The following is a 14,373-nucleotide window of genomic DNA, read 5'->3' as shown; positions in this document are numbered from 1 at the left end:
AAGATTTAGACCCTTGATGAAGAGTCTGAAGTTGGCATTTTAGTTGAGTGATGCGCGAGCGAGAATCAGAGGCAAACTTGAGTTCAAGAGCACGCCAAACTTCATGAGAAGTATGGAGACCATAGAGGGTAGACAAAACAGACTCAGATAAAGAGGCATTAAGCCAACTTAAGATGAATTGATCCTTCTTAACCCAAAGGGAATAAGCAGGATTAATATCAGAAGTTGAGGGCAGAAGCTTGGGAGGGCATGGATCAGATCCATCGACGATGCCCATCAAGTCATAGCTGCGAAGAATAGGAACAATAAGGGATAACCAACTAAGATAGTTGGAACCATCAAATTTAATAGTTTCGAGATGAGCAACATTAGGAAAAAGAAAGTGGGCGGAAGTAGAAGAGGTAGCCATTAGGATCAATGAAAATAGGCGTTAGCATATGGCTGCTCTGATACCATGTAAAATATGAAAAAGGTTGGAGAACTATTTTGGTACTCAATACCAAAACAGAGTAATATATTACAGTATATATAAACCTTTCTGTTACAGTAGTGTTTATCCATAGTTACATTCAAAACTAAATTTAAAATTTAAACTGGTATCGTCTAGCTATGTACAGCATTTGAATTTTGAATTATGCTAGATATCCTCCTTCTGTTGTAGATAATCTTTGAGAGCTGAAGACTCGGTCTTGCTGACTGAGTTAGGAGAGGTAATTCTAACACAGACAAATGGTTCATGTACAATACAGAGATAATAAGAATGATTTTTGTACTTGAAAAGTTCTTGAAGCCTGCACTCTTGCTTTATGGTTTTCTTTAGAGAGCGACAGGCTTCAGTTTGTGCATGAACCATGCTCATGTGTTCCATCTTCAACTTGACAAATACAATTCATTAAAAAAACAAAAAATCTTGACAAATACGTCAAGTTTTGAATGCCAAAAAGTTTATTTGGAAATAAGAAAAGCTTTAATCACAAAATAGTTTTATAAAAAATAAATCTATAAATTAACGTAATTTAATATGATATAATAAAATTATTTTTATTAAAAAGTATAATTAATATTGTAATATCTTATTCTAATAAGTGATAAGGATATGTTGTGTAAGAGATTCCACATTATTTAAAAAAGAGAAATTTTTACTCTCTATAATATTTCAATAAGACTCTAATTATATTATTGATTAGTCATTTTCGAGTATGGGCCGTGTGATTTGGACTTTTACATAAAATTGTATCAGTTTATAAGTTTATTTTTATAAAAAAATTTTTGTAGCTGTAATATAGTTTGAATTAATATGTTTTATTGGGTTTTTAGAAATAAGAGAATAAAAGTTGAATAAAAATATTAAAAAATTGTTTGAATATAATTTTTTAATATTATATTTGGTTTGAAATTTGAAAAAATTGTATTGATTTTTGTGTTTTGTTAAGTTTAAGAAAGTTGTAATGATTAGATGAAAAATTTAAAATTTATAAGTGTTTTGTATTTGAGTGATGTTTGAAAATAAAATATGTGAGAATATTTGAAAAGGAAAATAATAATATTATAATTATTTTATAACTATTTTATAACTTTGCATAAAATGGCTGGTAATTTTATAATATTAAAATTTATTTTTAATAGAGAGACATGATTTCATTAGTAATTTAAAATTAAATTATGATTATAAAAGAATTGTAAGGGTAACATTACTCGTTTGAGAATTACTTTATTACACAAAGAAGATCTTAGTTAGAAAGTAGCTACAGTGCCAACGGACAATTTGTTAGAGCATTCTCATTGGCTTGGGTAAATGTATCTTTAAAATTTACCAATATCACACTTTTTTACATTTATCTATTCCATTTAAATTCAATCCCCACATTGGATTAACCATTCACATTTTATATAATACTAAAATATTATTATTTTAATAATTAATTAATTAAATTTATTTTTATCACATTTTATAGTTTTACCAATTAAATGTTAATAATAATTATATTCTAGTTAAATTAATATTAAAAAAAGTTTTATTAAATGTTAATAATAATTATATTCTAATTAAATTAATATTAAAAAAAGTTTTATTAAATGTTAATAATAATTATATTCTAATTAAATTAATATTAAAAAAAGTTTTATTAAATGTTAATAATAATTATATTTTAATTAAATTAATATTAAAAAATTATTATTAAATGTTAATAATAATTATATTCTAATTAAATTAATATTAAAAAAGTATTATCAAATGTTAATAATAATTATATTCTAAATGTTAAATATTAATTATATTCTAATTAATTTAATTTGTTTGCTTGAAGTGAGAAATTAATATTTTAATATTTAGAGAACCAATTATGGTTCTCTATATTTGACCAATGACTGTAGTAAAAATATAAATTATTTTGAAAATGACAAATTCGATATAGAGTTTTTTTATATAAGTTATCTAAATTTTAGATAATTTTTTCATTTGACCGAGCCAATGAGAATGCTCTTAAGATAAAATAAATGAATGTCGGTTTAATCAAGGCTTCCTCAAGATATTTTTTTACTTAAATAGGCCATTTAGCTATAACGTCGTAGGAAGTCGACTTAATTAGTCCTAACATGCCACGAAAGGCTTATTAAAGCAACCGATTTCTCTGGGCTGGACTTTGAAGTGGCCATAGTTTCTATCCGGCATTTCCAATGAAAGAGCGACACGTACAAAAAGGCACTTCAAATGACGTGTCAGCTCCACAGACAACGTCACGAGTTGGATTCCGGGACTCTGACCATTAAATTGAAGACACTTCTTTCAATCTTTTTCATATCTAATTAAGAGCTCTGTCGATGTTCGTATACGTATAGGCGTAGCGTATATACCGTTTTGTCGGACCGTGGTGGGTGGATCTCGGCGTCGGATAAAACAATGGCGGCCGACAAGTACAACTTGAAGAACCCGGCGGTGAAGCGGATTATGCAGGAGTACAAAGAGATGCAATCTAATCCTTCCGATGATTTCATGAGCCGCCCTCTCGAGGTTTTGCTTTACACTTTCAATGTTCTTGTTTTGTTTCTTTTGATATGTTTTTTTCAAATTCTGATATTTGTACATTCTGGGGTTTCGAATCGAGTTACCCTAATCATGTTGTTCACCGGATCTGTGCTGCAATTGGGGATTTTTTTTGGGGGGTGGGGTTAGACAATTGAATGAAATTGGAGAATAGATGGCCCTATTGCTCAATTCAATTCGTTTAAATTTGACTATGCGGATTATGGATTTCTCCTGCAATTGAGTATCGAGTTTCTCCTCTTTCCGGTATTTTTGCATACAGCTGATATTAGATAATTAAATGGCGGTAATAATCCAATTTTTGATCTCTTGTATATTGAATATCGTGTCTAGATTTAGATATTTCTGACGCTGTTGAACGGTGGTTCTATATAGGCAATTTTGAGCTTGTTTCCCTTATTTATTTTTTCGCAAAACTTCCCTCTTGCGACAAAAAAGCCTCGAGTGGGTAGAATTGCGGAAATATTTGCACTATATGCAATTTGAGCTAATTTCTGCTGTTCATGTAGCATTATCAGTAGTGTAAGTAAGCACTTGATATTCGTTTTCAGGAAAATGTATTTGAATGGCAATTTGCAATCAGGGGACCCCGTGATACTGAATTTGAAGGCGGAATCTATCATGGAAGGATCCAGTTGCCCGCAGAATACCCATTGAAGCCACCTTCGTTTATGTTGTTAACTGTAATTTTTCTTTTTTGGCACTCTCTCCCAAATACAGTCATTTTAATGTGCTTGTCGTCTTTTTGGGGTGTCGGCTGATTATTCATTTAATCATGAAATTATGACAGTGCTAATAACTTTAATGCCCTTTTTTCAGCCGAATGGACGTTTCGAAACCCAAACCAAGATTTGCTTAAGCATATCAAATCATCATCCTGAGCATTGGCAGCCGTCGTGGAGTGGTAAACATCATTCTTCTAACTATACCCCTGACGTTTGTGTTAAATAGCATCCTGCGATTTAGTATCAGATTTGGAAACACATTTTATGGCTTTGATTGTCTTATGCTTATAAAAATGCATGCACTTTCCGTCTTCATGAATTACGAGAGCAAGAACACGCTGCTGGTCATAGGGGAGAGGCTCAGAACCCAACCAGTCAGTTAACAGCCAACCGCTCTACCTGGGTGTAATCCCCCATGTATAAATATCACCAACCATGAATGCGCTGTGTAGTTGTAGCAAATGGCTTTTTTAACTTTTTTTGTTTGAATTCTTCTCTGATCTTTTATGTTGGCAGTACTATTAATTTGTATGGTCTTTCCATGTTTCCCTGGACCAATTATCCGGCCTGAGCTTAGTTTGGCTTGGGTGTTTTGTCATGGTCTTCTAATTTCTGCTTTTGAATGTCTATAACTCATGGCACGTTCATTGGAGTAGACTTTAGTTCTGTGGTGGAAACGGGGTGGTATATCAGGCTAAACTGGATCAATATGTACGTGTATCTGGCAATATATCAACGTGAAAGCTACAGTTTCATTATTTTTTGCTACCCATGTTTACTTTTAAGGATTAATGATGATTGTAGTTCACATGGATGAAGATACTTGCCAGTTTAAAATGATTAACCCTTGAATTAATCAAGCAAACAAACAGTTCTTACCTGGCTGATATACTGTTAATGTTGGCAGTGCGGACGGCATTAGTTGCACTTATGGCATTTATGCCCACAAATCCAAATGGTGCACTGGGCTCACTGGACTACAAGAAGGAAGAGAGGCGAGATCTGGCCATAAAATCTCGTGAAACACCCCCAAAGTTTGGGGCTCCTGAACGTCAAAAGCTAATTTATGAGGTAGTAGCGCTTAAGATCTCGTCGCAGTTCACATGTTTTTTCATTACTGTCAAACCCTGTTCTGATCAAAATAACTACAGATTCATGAATATATGCTAAGCAAGATACCCCCTGTTCCTCAAGATGGCACCTCAGAGGCTCCCGAAGAACAGAGCACAAACAGTGAGGGTGAAGCCCAGGTGAATTCGCAAGATGCCGGTGGTGATAGGATTATTGAAGAAGTGCATGAGGTCCCTTTAAATGCCGAGTCCAGCCCTGCAGAAGTTAGGGTTTCAAAGGAGGTTCCGTCCAATAGCTCAAATGATCAGCAGCTGCAAAAGCCAAGGGTTCATAAAGCGGCTGATGATCGCTTGTTTACATGGGCTGCTGTTGGACTGACCATTGCAATTCTTGTTCTTTTGCTGAAGAAGCTCATGAAATCTAGTGGACATGGTGCTCTATTCACTGATGGGTCTTAGATTTATAGGCTGTTTAAGCTGGCTCGACAATTCAACATGCTATGCAGTATAGTAATATATATAAATAATCCGAGGTTTTCATTTAAATTTGAAGAGTTTGTAATATATTATATCAAGATCCTCTCGATGTGCCTAGTTCTTGTAACCAATAACGCGCATTCCTACCGGTTTGCAATTGCAAGCATGCTTATCCATTTATTGTTTAGCCTGTATTCTACTATTCTGGACCCTGGAGTATTTTCTGCCAACAGAATTCAACTTTTAAAAAAAAAAAAAAAAACCAAAAAGAACTAAAGAAATTCGAACTAGGTAGGATTTTGGTAAAGGTCAAACTTCCTTAAAAAATATCAGCAGAAGAATATTTGCATGCATACATCTTTTGCAAAGGCAAAGGTAATTTTCTGCTAACTAACTTGCCCAACTTCCAAACGTAAAGACACAACTTGCTCAGTCTTTATGATACTTTCATAAATTAGTTCAGCATTGCATGAGAATTACAGACTGATGAAAATTTTAAAATGGTTCTTCCTCTTGTGTTGGTTTTCTTCTCTTTTTACTTTTTGGTCAGCTGAGAATTCTTCTTCCTAAGAACAAAAGGTTGTTGAAAGTACACATGCAATTTTAATCTATCAGCCATTAACTTCGAAATAAATTTATGAATCAAGAGTGATGACAAGTTGGATTCGATCATCAAGATCTTCTGAAGATCAAGATTCTAGCGTTTGAAAGTGAAATTGATGAAGTTGGCCCAAATTTCATATTTCACTGGTCTGAATAGCTTTGGGAGTGCAGGAAAATTAACAGTGATGCTTAACAAAATGAGATTATGGTCTGAAGATGTGACAGGTAGGTGAGTGACCGTGGCATTTTGATAGTTCAACAGTCTCCAAAAGCTATTGAACCTATGGGGGAGTAGTGTTGGCCTGCCACCACGATTCAAAGAGCTTTGGACAAGGGTAGATTGCAGTGTAGAGGTAGAGATAAAGATAACTGAGAGGTTATGGGTGGGGTTTGTACTGGGGAAAAGAAAATTGTGCCTGAGATGATTATGGGATTTGCAGGAACAGATCATGAGATGAAATAAAATTTGAACCAAACATGGAGAGGTCAGGTTATAATGTCTTGTTTGGATGAGACTCGTAGATCTTCTAAAAAAAGTTATATCACATCCTTGTGCATAACTTTTTATTGAACTCCTGGTTTTATAGAAGCTAAAAGGCACAAAAAAAAAAAAAAAAATGCGCAATAGTTTTGATGGTGGACTGCAAAATCATCAAAACTTTCTGAGCACACATACATCCATGGGTATCTAGGACCAATAAAATTTACATGGAATCAAGAAAGTAAAGAAGTTGTGACCACCAAAACAAGAAGATGCCATATACAGAAAGTCACAAGCTCCTAAATTGGTGCAAACGTTGTATGATTCTCCCTTGCCAATTGATATTATTAAAGCTACTTGTTGCAACAACTGTTTCTTAGGCCTTGCTTGTTTCATTTCAAAGCAAAACTTGCTTTGATCGTCTTACCAATACCAACAAAATCACATCCAAAAAGTTAACTAAAAAGTGCTTATTTTGCATTACCAGAAGTGTTGTATAATAGTTTGTTTGTCATAAAATACAGGGAAAGCAACCCATCATTGACAAAGAGAAAAATTTTCACAGCTACCAAGTGAAGTAGGAGTCAGCTGGCAAAGAGTTTTGCACTTATTCCCAGAGCACATACAGGTATATGGAACTAGTGTTCAATGCTCCGCAATCTTCACCACAGTAACAGGACAGGAACCATTATTCACAACATAGTTGCTGACACTGCCTAATATAGCCCTGTAAAAATTCAAACAAAAGCAAAACAAATCCAATCAAATCCCAGAAGGACCCACAATCGACTAACAGTTGCCCCAGAAATTGTGCATCTGAAGTCTTATGCTTATTTATCCACTCCAGTGAAAATCATTTTTACTAACAAAGCTGGCAACAAACTCAAGTATTTGACAGCTATATGGTGATGCATATTATTTTCATACTGAAAAAAATGGCCCATAACTTTTGGGTCAACTTCCCCCAGAATAGTTTAACCACTTTCGGGAAACCTCTCCAAGGCGGTCCGAAGAGGGCCCTTCAGACCCACTCCTGCAGAATAAACTCCGGTCTCGTGCACCACATCTTCGGAAGTTTCTCTACACGAAACCGGTTAAATCACTGACTTTTTACCAAAGAGTGTGGCCCCAAAGAATTGTTTGCACCCATGAGGTGTTGAACCTTGGATCTTGAAAGAAGTGATACCCCAAGACGAAGGCCTTCACCCCACTTGAGCCAACCCCTTGGGGTTTTTACCACTTGGTGGAAGCATGACGTATTTAGCTTCATAAGAGGATAATTAGGGAGAAAAATCAAAGTTCGCATCACATCATTGCCTCGAGAAGTCAATATAAATTATAAAACTCGATTACTGAGGTAGCCACCTAAAAACACTATCTATACTAAGAAATGCCATCCACATCACAAATTAGAGCATTTGGAAAAGAAAATACCTAAAATAACACAAACAAACATCACAATTGATTGAAGCAGGAAATGGGATTTTACCTTTTAATCTTGCCCAGCCCTCTGTTCCCGATAATAAGGCAGCTCAGAGGAATTTTATCAATTGCTTCACATAGCTTCTCACGAGGATCTCCCCAGTAAATCTTCAGGATCACCATAATCTGCTCCCACCCCCGAAATATTATTGTGATTGATAATTACAATAACATCAGAAGCACCAGATATCACACATCTAAACAAGATACGGCCGTACCTGTTTTTGCCCAGCGGCAGTGTTCAAAATGTCTAGGGTCTCGGGGTCAGGCTTCACTCCATACCTCTTCATAATAATAGGATCAGATAACTCCCTTAGAGGGATTAAGGCTGCATATAGGCAAATAGAGAAACAACCATCCATGAGCAACAATAAATGGAATGGAAAAGGAGTCTGTATTTAAACCATACAATTTCAGCAGGTATGTCACTAATAAAAAGCTATGGATAAAAACACAAAATAAAATCGTTGTGAACCAAAAACAAATTCTAAAATTTATCCACAAAATACTATCTTCTTTAGTTCCATTTAGATCGATCATGTGCCTTTTTTCCACCCAGTTTTGTTTTTAATTAAAATTCGTAAAGAAATTCAAGCATTCAAGCATTTCAGATTTGTTTTTGAAGAAGGCACGGAGATAACTGGAGAAAATCCCATAAACTAAACTAAATCCTGAGATCATAGGGCCCAAGGCAGCCCATATTAACGAATAAGAAAAGATCAAATTGATTATAACCAACACAAGCCCTTCATCAAAATTGCTTCTGTATCACGAAAATTAACGAGGAGATCCTTCTACTTTTCAACAATTCTATAAATCCGAGTTCTTACTTCACCGACAGGAAAAAAATAAAAGAGAAAAGAAAGGAAATTTATTAGGAAACAAACAGAGAGAGAGAGAGAGAGAGAGGATAAATACGGGAACCCGTGGCTGCCCAAAGCTGTATCTCGCCATCCTCGTAGTTCCCTTCGGGGCGTACGTTGAGGAGGATAAGGTGATCCCCGTCCCGTACGACGTTGTCCACAGCCCATTTCAGCGCTTTCTTGCTGCAAGGAGAAAAGTCCACCGCCACCCCAACTCTCCGATCACACTCCATCTTCGATCTCAACCAATGCTTGTCCGGAAGACACAACCCGCAACTTATACGAGAAAGAAGCAGTGGCGGCCGGTAGTTTAGTTATTGGCTGTAGCTTGAGGAGAATGGTTAAAGCTATTTTCAACCGTTCGATTATATTAAAATATGATATTGAGGCAATAATAATGCGTCAATTATTTAATCATTAAAATATTAATTGTTGTTTTTTTTATTCAACTTATGTCTGCGACCATGACCTGTCGTTGACAATTGTTTATACTTACACGGTCATTTGAAACTAATAATGTGATTTATTAAAGGAAAATGCTAGAGCGGGCTCTAGTGTGTTTTATTATATGTATTTTTTAATTTTTTTTTAGATAAATTTTTTAAATAATTTTAAAAATTTATTATAATACTTTATAATATAGCATCATCCTTTATTAAACTCAAATTTACGGTTTTAAATTTTTTAAAACTCCTTTTTATTTTGAACATGGTTTATTATTATTTTTTTTTCAAAAAAGTTATTTCAGCGATAATTTTTATTTTTTATTTTTTATGTTGAATCCATTCCTGCAGAGTAAATTCTGGTTTTATGCATCACACTTTCGAAAGTTTCTCTAAACAGAATTGATTAAATTGTTGACTTTTTATCAAAGGTGTAGTCCCAAATGATTGTTTACACAAATGAAATATTAAACTTTGAGAGTTATACTCTAAGATCAATACCTTCACCACTTGGATCAACCATTTGAAGTTCATCTGAGCAATAAATTTGAGATGACTTAATAACATACTCTTATTTATAATATATTTTAAATTATATTTAGATAAAAAAATTTCATAATATCTATTATTTTCTTAGAAGATAAAATACTTTCAAACTTTTAAAATCGAAAAGACTCTATTATTTCCTTACAAAAAACTTACTAAAACGTAATATCAAAACCAACGCTCAAACCCAAAGAGAATTATTTATTTCTATATTTAAGTTGAGTTTTTTTTTTTAATTTAAATAAGTTTTGTTTGATAGGAAAATAATAGATGCTTGAAAATCATTGGGATTAAAAAATAATAAAGTGTTTTGGCAACAACACACTTTAATTTCTTATATATATCTTAAAAGAAAAGAAAATGAGCACTTATTTTATATGAGGAATGTTATTTTTATTGGGATTGTCATAATGAATTATTGTGATGAGTTGTTTGTCACATGAAAAACAACTTTGGCCATCAAATCAATGGTTGGTCAAGGTAGTTTTGAATTTTTCATCTCCTCTTATTATTATAATTTTTTTAAATTTTTATAAAATATAATAAATAATTTAATTTTTTTAAATTTTAATTTAATTTTTTTAAATTTAAAAATAATAATAATATTAAAAAATAATATTTTTTTTAATTTTTATATTTTATCTATAACTATCTATCTTATCGTTGAATCCAAACTGCCACTTGTTCAAAGTGGACTTTAGCATTTGTTCTCTGTATAGTAAGATTTACGATTTGGACCCTTTGATTATTTATGGTGAATTAAACCACGTGATTGATTTAATGCACTGACTTCCCTTGGTTTACGCAAAAGAATGAGAAAATTAAATGAATGAATATATATGATTAATGTTCGTAGCTTCTAGAAAAAGATGATGTTGCTAGCTAGTCCTTAATTGATAAGTTTGAAGTTCAGACTTTGAACGGGTCATGATCGGGTCACAAGAAGAACGGCTGTAAAATCAGATTACGCTTTTTTATAACTTTTTAATAAATTAATAACATGAGACGATTGAATAGTGAGTTGAATTAAAATGATATGAGTTGAGATCAGTTGAATAATATATTATTATAATATAATTATTTTAATATATATTTTTTTTAGATTTGAAAAGATTAAATTATTTATTATATTTTGTTTTAAAATTTAAAAATTTAATAATAATTAGATGAAATGAATTAAGATAATTTTTTAATCCCTTAAGTATATTCTGACTGCTTATGGTAAGTAGGTTTTTTTGACGATTCGGGTACTAGAGCATTTTTTTAACCTAATCAGAGAGGGTTGTCTAGCACAAAATCTTAACATGGGCCTCTCGGGCCCAATAATAGAAATTGGCCCAAAGGTCCAAACATACATTATACACCTCATTGTGTAGAAAATGACTCAAAATATGGGCTTGGCCGTTCTATTTTCTCCCATTCAATGCTGTGTCAAATAGATATAAAGCTAGCTTCACAAATACAATCTGGTGTTGCTGAAGTTAAAAGGTCAAAAATTCTTGGGATACGGGGTCCGTTACAGGGCCCTTGAGTTGTGTACTTGGTAAAACTCTTTTGCACCAAATTACACGTGTTAGATAGTATGATTTTAGTGTTTGAGTATATGTGAAGATTGATTTTGGAGTTAAAAATCGAGAAATAGAGTGTTTGCTAAACATTCGTTTGAGTGAAGTTCAATTCATGAGTTCTCTCGACATGCATTCGACAGTATTGGGCTCGAGCAAAACTCAACCTGTGAGTTCGCTCGAGTCCCGTGCGATAGTGAGTTCGAGCGAGACACAAATCCTAGTGTTTGCTCAAACCTCGCTTGACACCCCACTCAAGCTAGTGTTGATTGGTCGTTCACTCGATGAGCGGTCAATATGCCACTCGAGCGAAGAACGCAGTTTTTGCCAGATTAGGATTTTCAGCGCCGTTTATTATATATATATATGTTATATTTGACTTATTTTATACGACTTTCAACATATTTTAAGAGAAAATAATTGTCAAATGAGTTCATATTGTATGAGAGAGCAAAAAAGCTCTATAGGGTGTGAGTTGAGATTGAGTGATTGTAATCTCATCTGATTAATAAGATTTCTATAGCTCTATAGACATAAGCAATTTGCTGAATCACGTATATTGTGTGTCGTGTTCTTGACCCCACTTGCTTTTACTTTAGTTTGCCATCGTTGTATGTGTGTATTTTGCACAACATCTAGTCCTATAGATTTTGATAATGTATTAGGATTTTTATTATTATTATTATTTTATTCTAGCTTATCAATACATGATTCATGAGTTTGTTTCCTGATTGAGAGAACCGACAGAAAAGCTCATCTTACTTGCTGATGTATTTTTTCTCGACGTTGAAGCCAATAACATATGGTTGCATAACCCACATGGCTAGCTCGGCTTGATGTGACGGTAGTGTGGTGCTTGAAGCAAATGTGAATTGTGCCATGAATAGGTAACCATAACATGGATCGAGCAGTCCATTTTACATGTTCATGCATATATATAGCGTGAAACACACACACACACACACATATATATATATGCAGTTGATCATGATGAAGATGGGGCTGCCCTTGACTTTATACACGTATGAACATGATGTACAAAAGAATCTTCATGTTGCCATGATAAAATGCTAGGTAACCATAGCATGTGAATTGTGCACATATATATATGATCATGATGAGCATCCTTCGATTAGGGTAAAACGTCATTGTTTTACTTGGGAAAGACTTGTTACTTTTTATAATCTTTGGACATTTGTTTTTTGTTTTGCATTTTTGGGGGGATGGGGGTGGTCATATATACTTCTTTTGTCAATTCATCAAATTAGATAAGATTTCAGTCGAAGCTTAATTGGTTAATTAGTTGTAGCTAATCCCACACTGATCAAGAGATCGAAGAAGATCATGCCGCTTGATCTTGATTTTCCAGTCCCACCTGCCATGCATTTTGTGGTGTAAAACACGTACGGCGGGTTTAAAAAACAAAGATACCTATATACCCATCCTCCGAAACCTACTTAATTTGTTCATCACCTCTCTCTCTCTCTCTCTCTCTCTCTCTCATGCAAAGAAAAAACAGTACTGTATTTTTCTCCTTTTTGGCGACTTGATGCAGAGAACAGTTTTTGAGTTTCAGGAGTCAGTTGTTGAAGTCCTCTATGGCATAAATACATGGGACCGCCTGTGCGCAGCCAATACTGGTCAATGTGCCAAAGATCCTCACGGACCAAAACTCTTTCTATGATGGAAAGAAAAAGAAAAGACTGATCCAGCACCATCATAATGTTGGAGAATGGTGTAAGATTTTAATTCCATAAGGTGTGTCTTCAGTACACACCCCATACTTCTAATGGATTTATGCTAGTTCAAATTAAATCACTTAGTTAATGAGTTATAATGGGACACAAATTCCTCTAACTAGGAGTTCTATAATAGCTAGAAAATCTATTTAAAGTTTGATAGGGTCAAAGGTTCTCGTCTAAAACATAATTGTGACTTTAACTATTATGAAGCATTTGGAGGCAAAATTGTTAAAGGTCATTCTTCTCTCATAATCAGATCAAATCTTCGTCAAATTACTAGAAGAGAGATACGCTTTCTAACTCGTATTATTATTATATTCAATATCCTGGATCATTGAAGATAAAAAATCTTAATATTAATGTTTCACGAACTGCGTTTTGACATAAACTTCATGTGTTTCGGATCATAAACTTCATGTGTTTATGAATTTACGTATTGATCCATATGATAGAGTTGAGGAGGGAAGAGCCGCCATAGGGATTGGCGGACAATGGCGTAAGGATGGTTGGAGTGTCCTCATCGGAAATTCTGGATGGGAAGTGTAGTCAGCAAGCTTCAAAGCCCAAAATTGGTGAAAGTTAGATTCACAGTGCCTTTGTTTTTCATTCTCAATAAAAATAAAAATAAAAAAAATAAAAAGAAAAAAGAAAGAAAGAAAGAAGAGAGGAGGATGTTATGCGGGTCAACATAGTGTACTCATTTTACCTTAGAGTATTAGTATTGGTCTATACATATGTATATGCAAAGTCATATTTGGATAATATGAGGCTAATTTCATCTACATTGGAGTATGCATCTCCAAATATTTACATAGCTATGACCGGGAACTATGTAAATTTGGAGATCAACTATGAACATGAACTTTGTATTGTAATGATCTTGAAGAAATTTTTATTGTATTAAGTTGACATTACAAACTGTTTTTGAACATAGAATTGTGAAGTTGATATTATTCCATGCTCTTCCTCTAATTGCAAAGTCTATAAAAAAAATTAGGCAAAAAAAATTAATAATAATAAAACTATAATAATATTTTATTATTATTTTGTCTCAAATATGCATCTCTTGGCCAGCAATGACCAAGGTGGCATGGGAAAAGATAGGGGTGGGCTATGACTCCGATAGAGTCGGATTCCTCAACTCAAAGCTCCGACTCTGATAAGAGTTAGAGTCTAAAAACAACTCTGATTCCAACTTTTAAAGAGATAACTCCGGTTCCGCTTTGCTTGCTCGGTATCAAAATGGAATTGGAGTTCCCATTCATAGTTTGATTTTTCTTTCCCAACTCGTACTTTCCCAGTATCCAAACAAAAATTAAGAAATCTTCTT

At 33.7% G+C, this 14,373-nt stretch overlaps 2 protein-coding genes across 2 annotated transcripts; one reads left to right on the top strand and one right to left on the bottom strand.

The window, feature by feature from the left end:
• The first annotated feature begins 2,793 nt into the window (after positions 1-2,793).
• Positions 2,794-5,508, top strand: LOC108984167 (ubiquitin-conjugating enzyme E2 32). Its single transcript, XM_018956030.2, has 5 exons — positions 2,794-3,013; positions 3,598-3,729; positions 3,866-3,950; positions 4,679-4,842; positions 4,923-5,508. The coding sequence occupies exons 1-5, from the start codon at positions 2,903-2,905 to the stop codon at positions 5,298-5,300; spliced, it is 870 nt and encodes a 289-aa protein (XP_018811575.1). The 5' UTR covers positions 2,794-2,902; the 3' UTR covers positions 5,301-5,508.
• A 1,281-nt stretch (positions 5,509-6,789) lies between these two features.
• Positions 6,790-9,113, bottom strand: LOC108984168 (universal stress protein PHOS32-like). Its single transcript, XM_018956031.2, has 4 exons — positions 8,803-9,113; positions 8,103-8,212; positions 7,892-8,010; positions 6,790-7,129 (listed from the first exon to the last, which is right to left on the bottom strand). Exons 1-4 carry the CDS (start codon positions 8,978-8,980, stop codon positions 7,048-7,050), a joined length of 489 nt encoding a protein of 162 aa, XP_018811576.1. The 5' UTR covers positions 8,981-9,113; the 3' UTR covers positions 6,790-7,047.
• Between the last annotated feature and the right edge of the window lie 5,260 nt (positions 9,114-14,373).

Source organism: Juglans regia, chromosome 4, assembly GCF_001411555.2.
Source record: "Juglans regia cultivar Chandler chromosome 4, Walnut 2.0, whole genome shotgun sequence".
Lineage (NCBI taxonomy): Eukaryota > Viridiplantae > Streptophyta > Magnoliopsida > Fagales > Juglandaceae > Juglans > Juglans regia.
The sequence above is the reverse complement of the archived record's forward strand: the minus strand, read 5'-3'. Positions and strand labels throughout refer to the sequence as shown.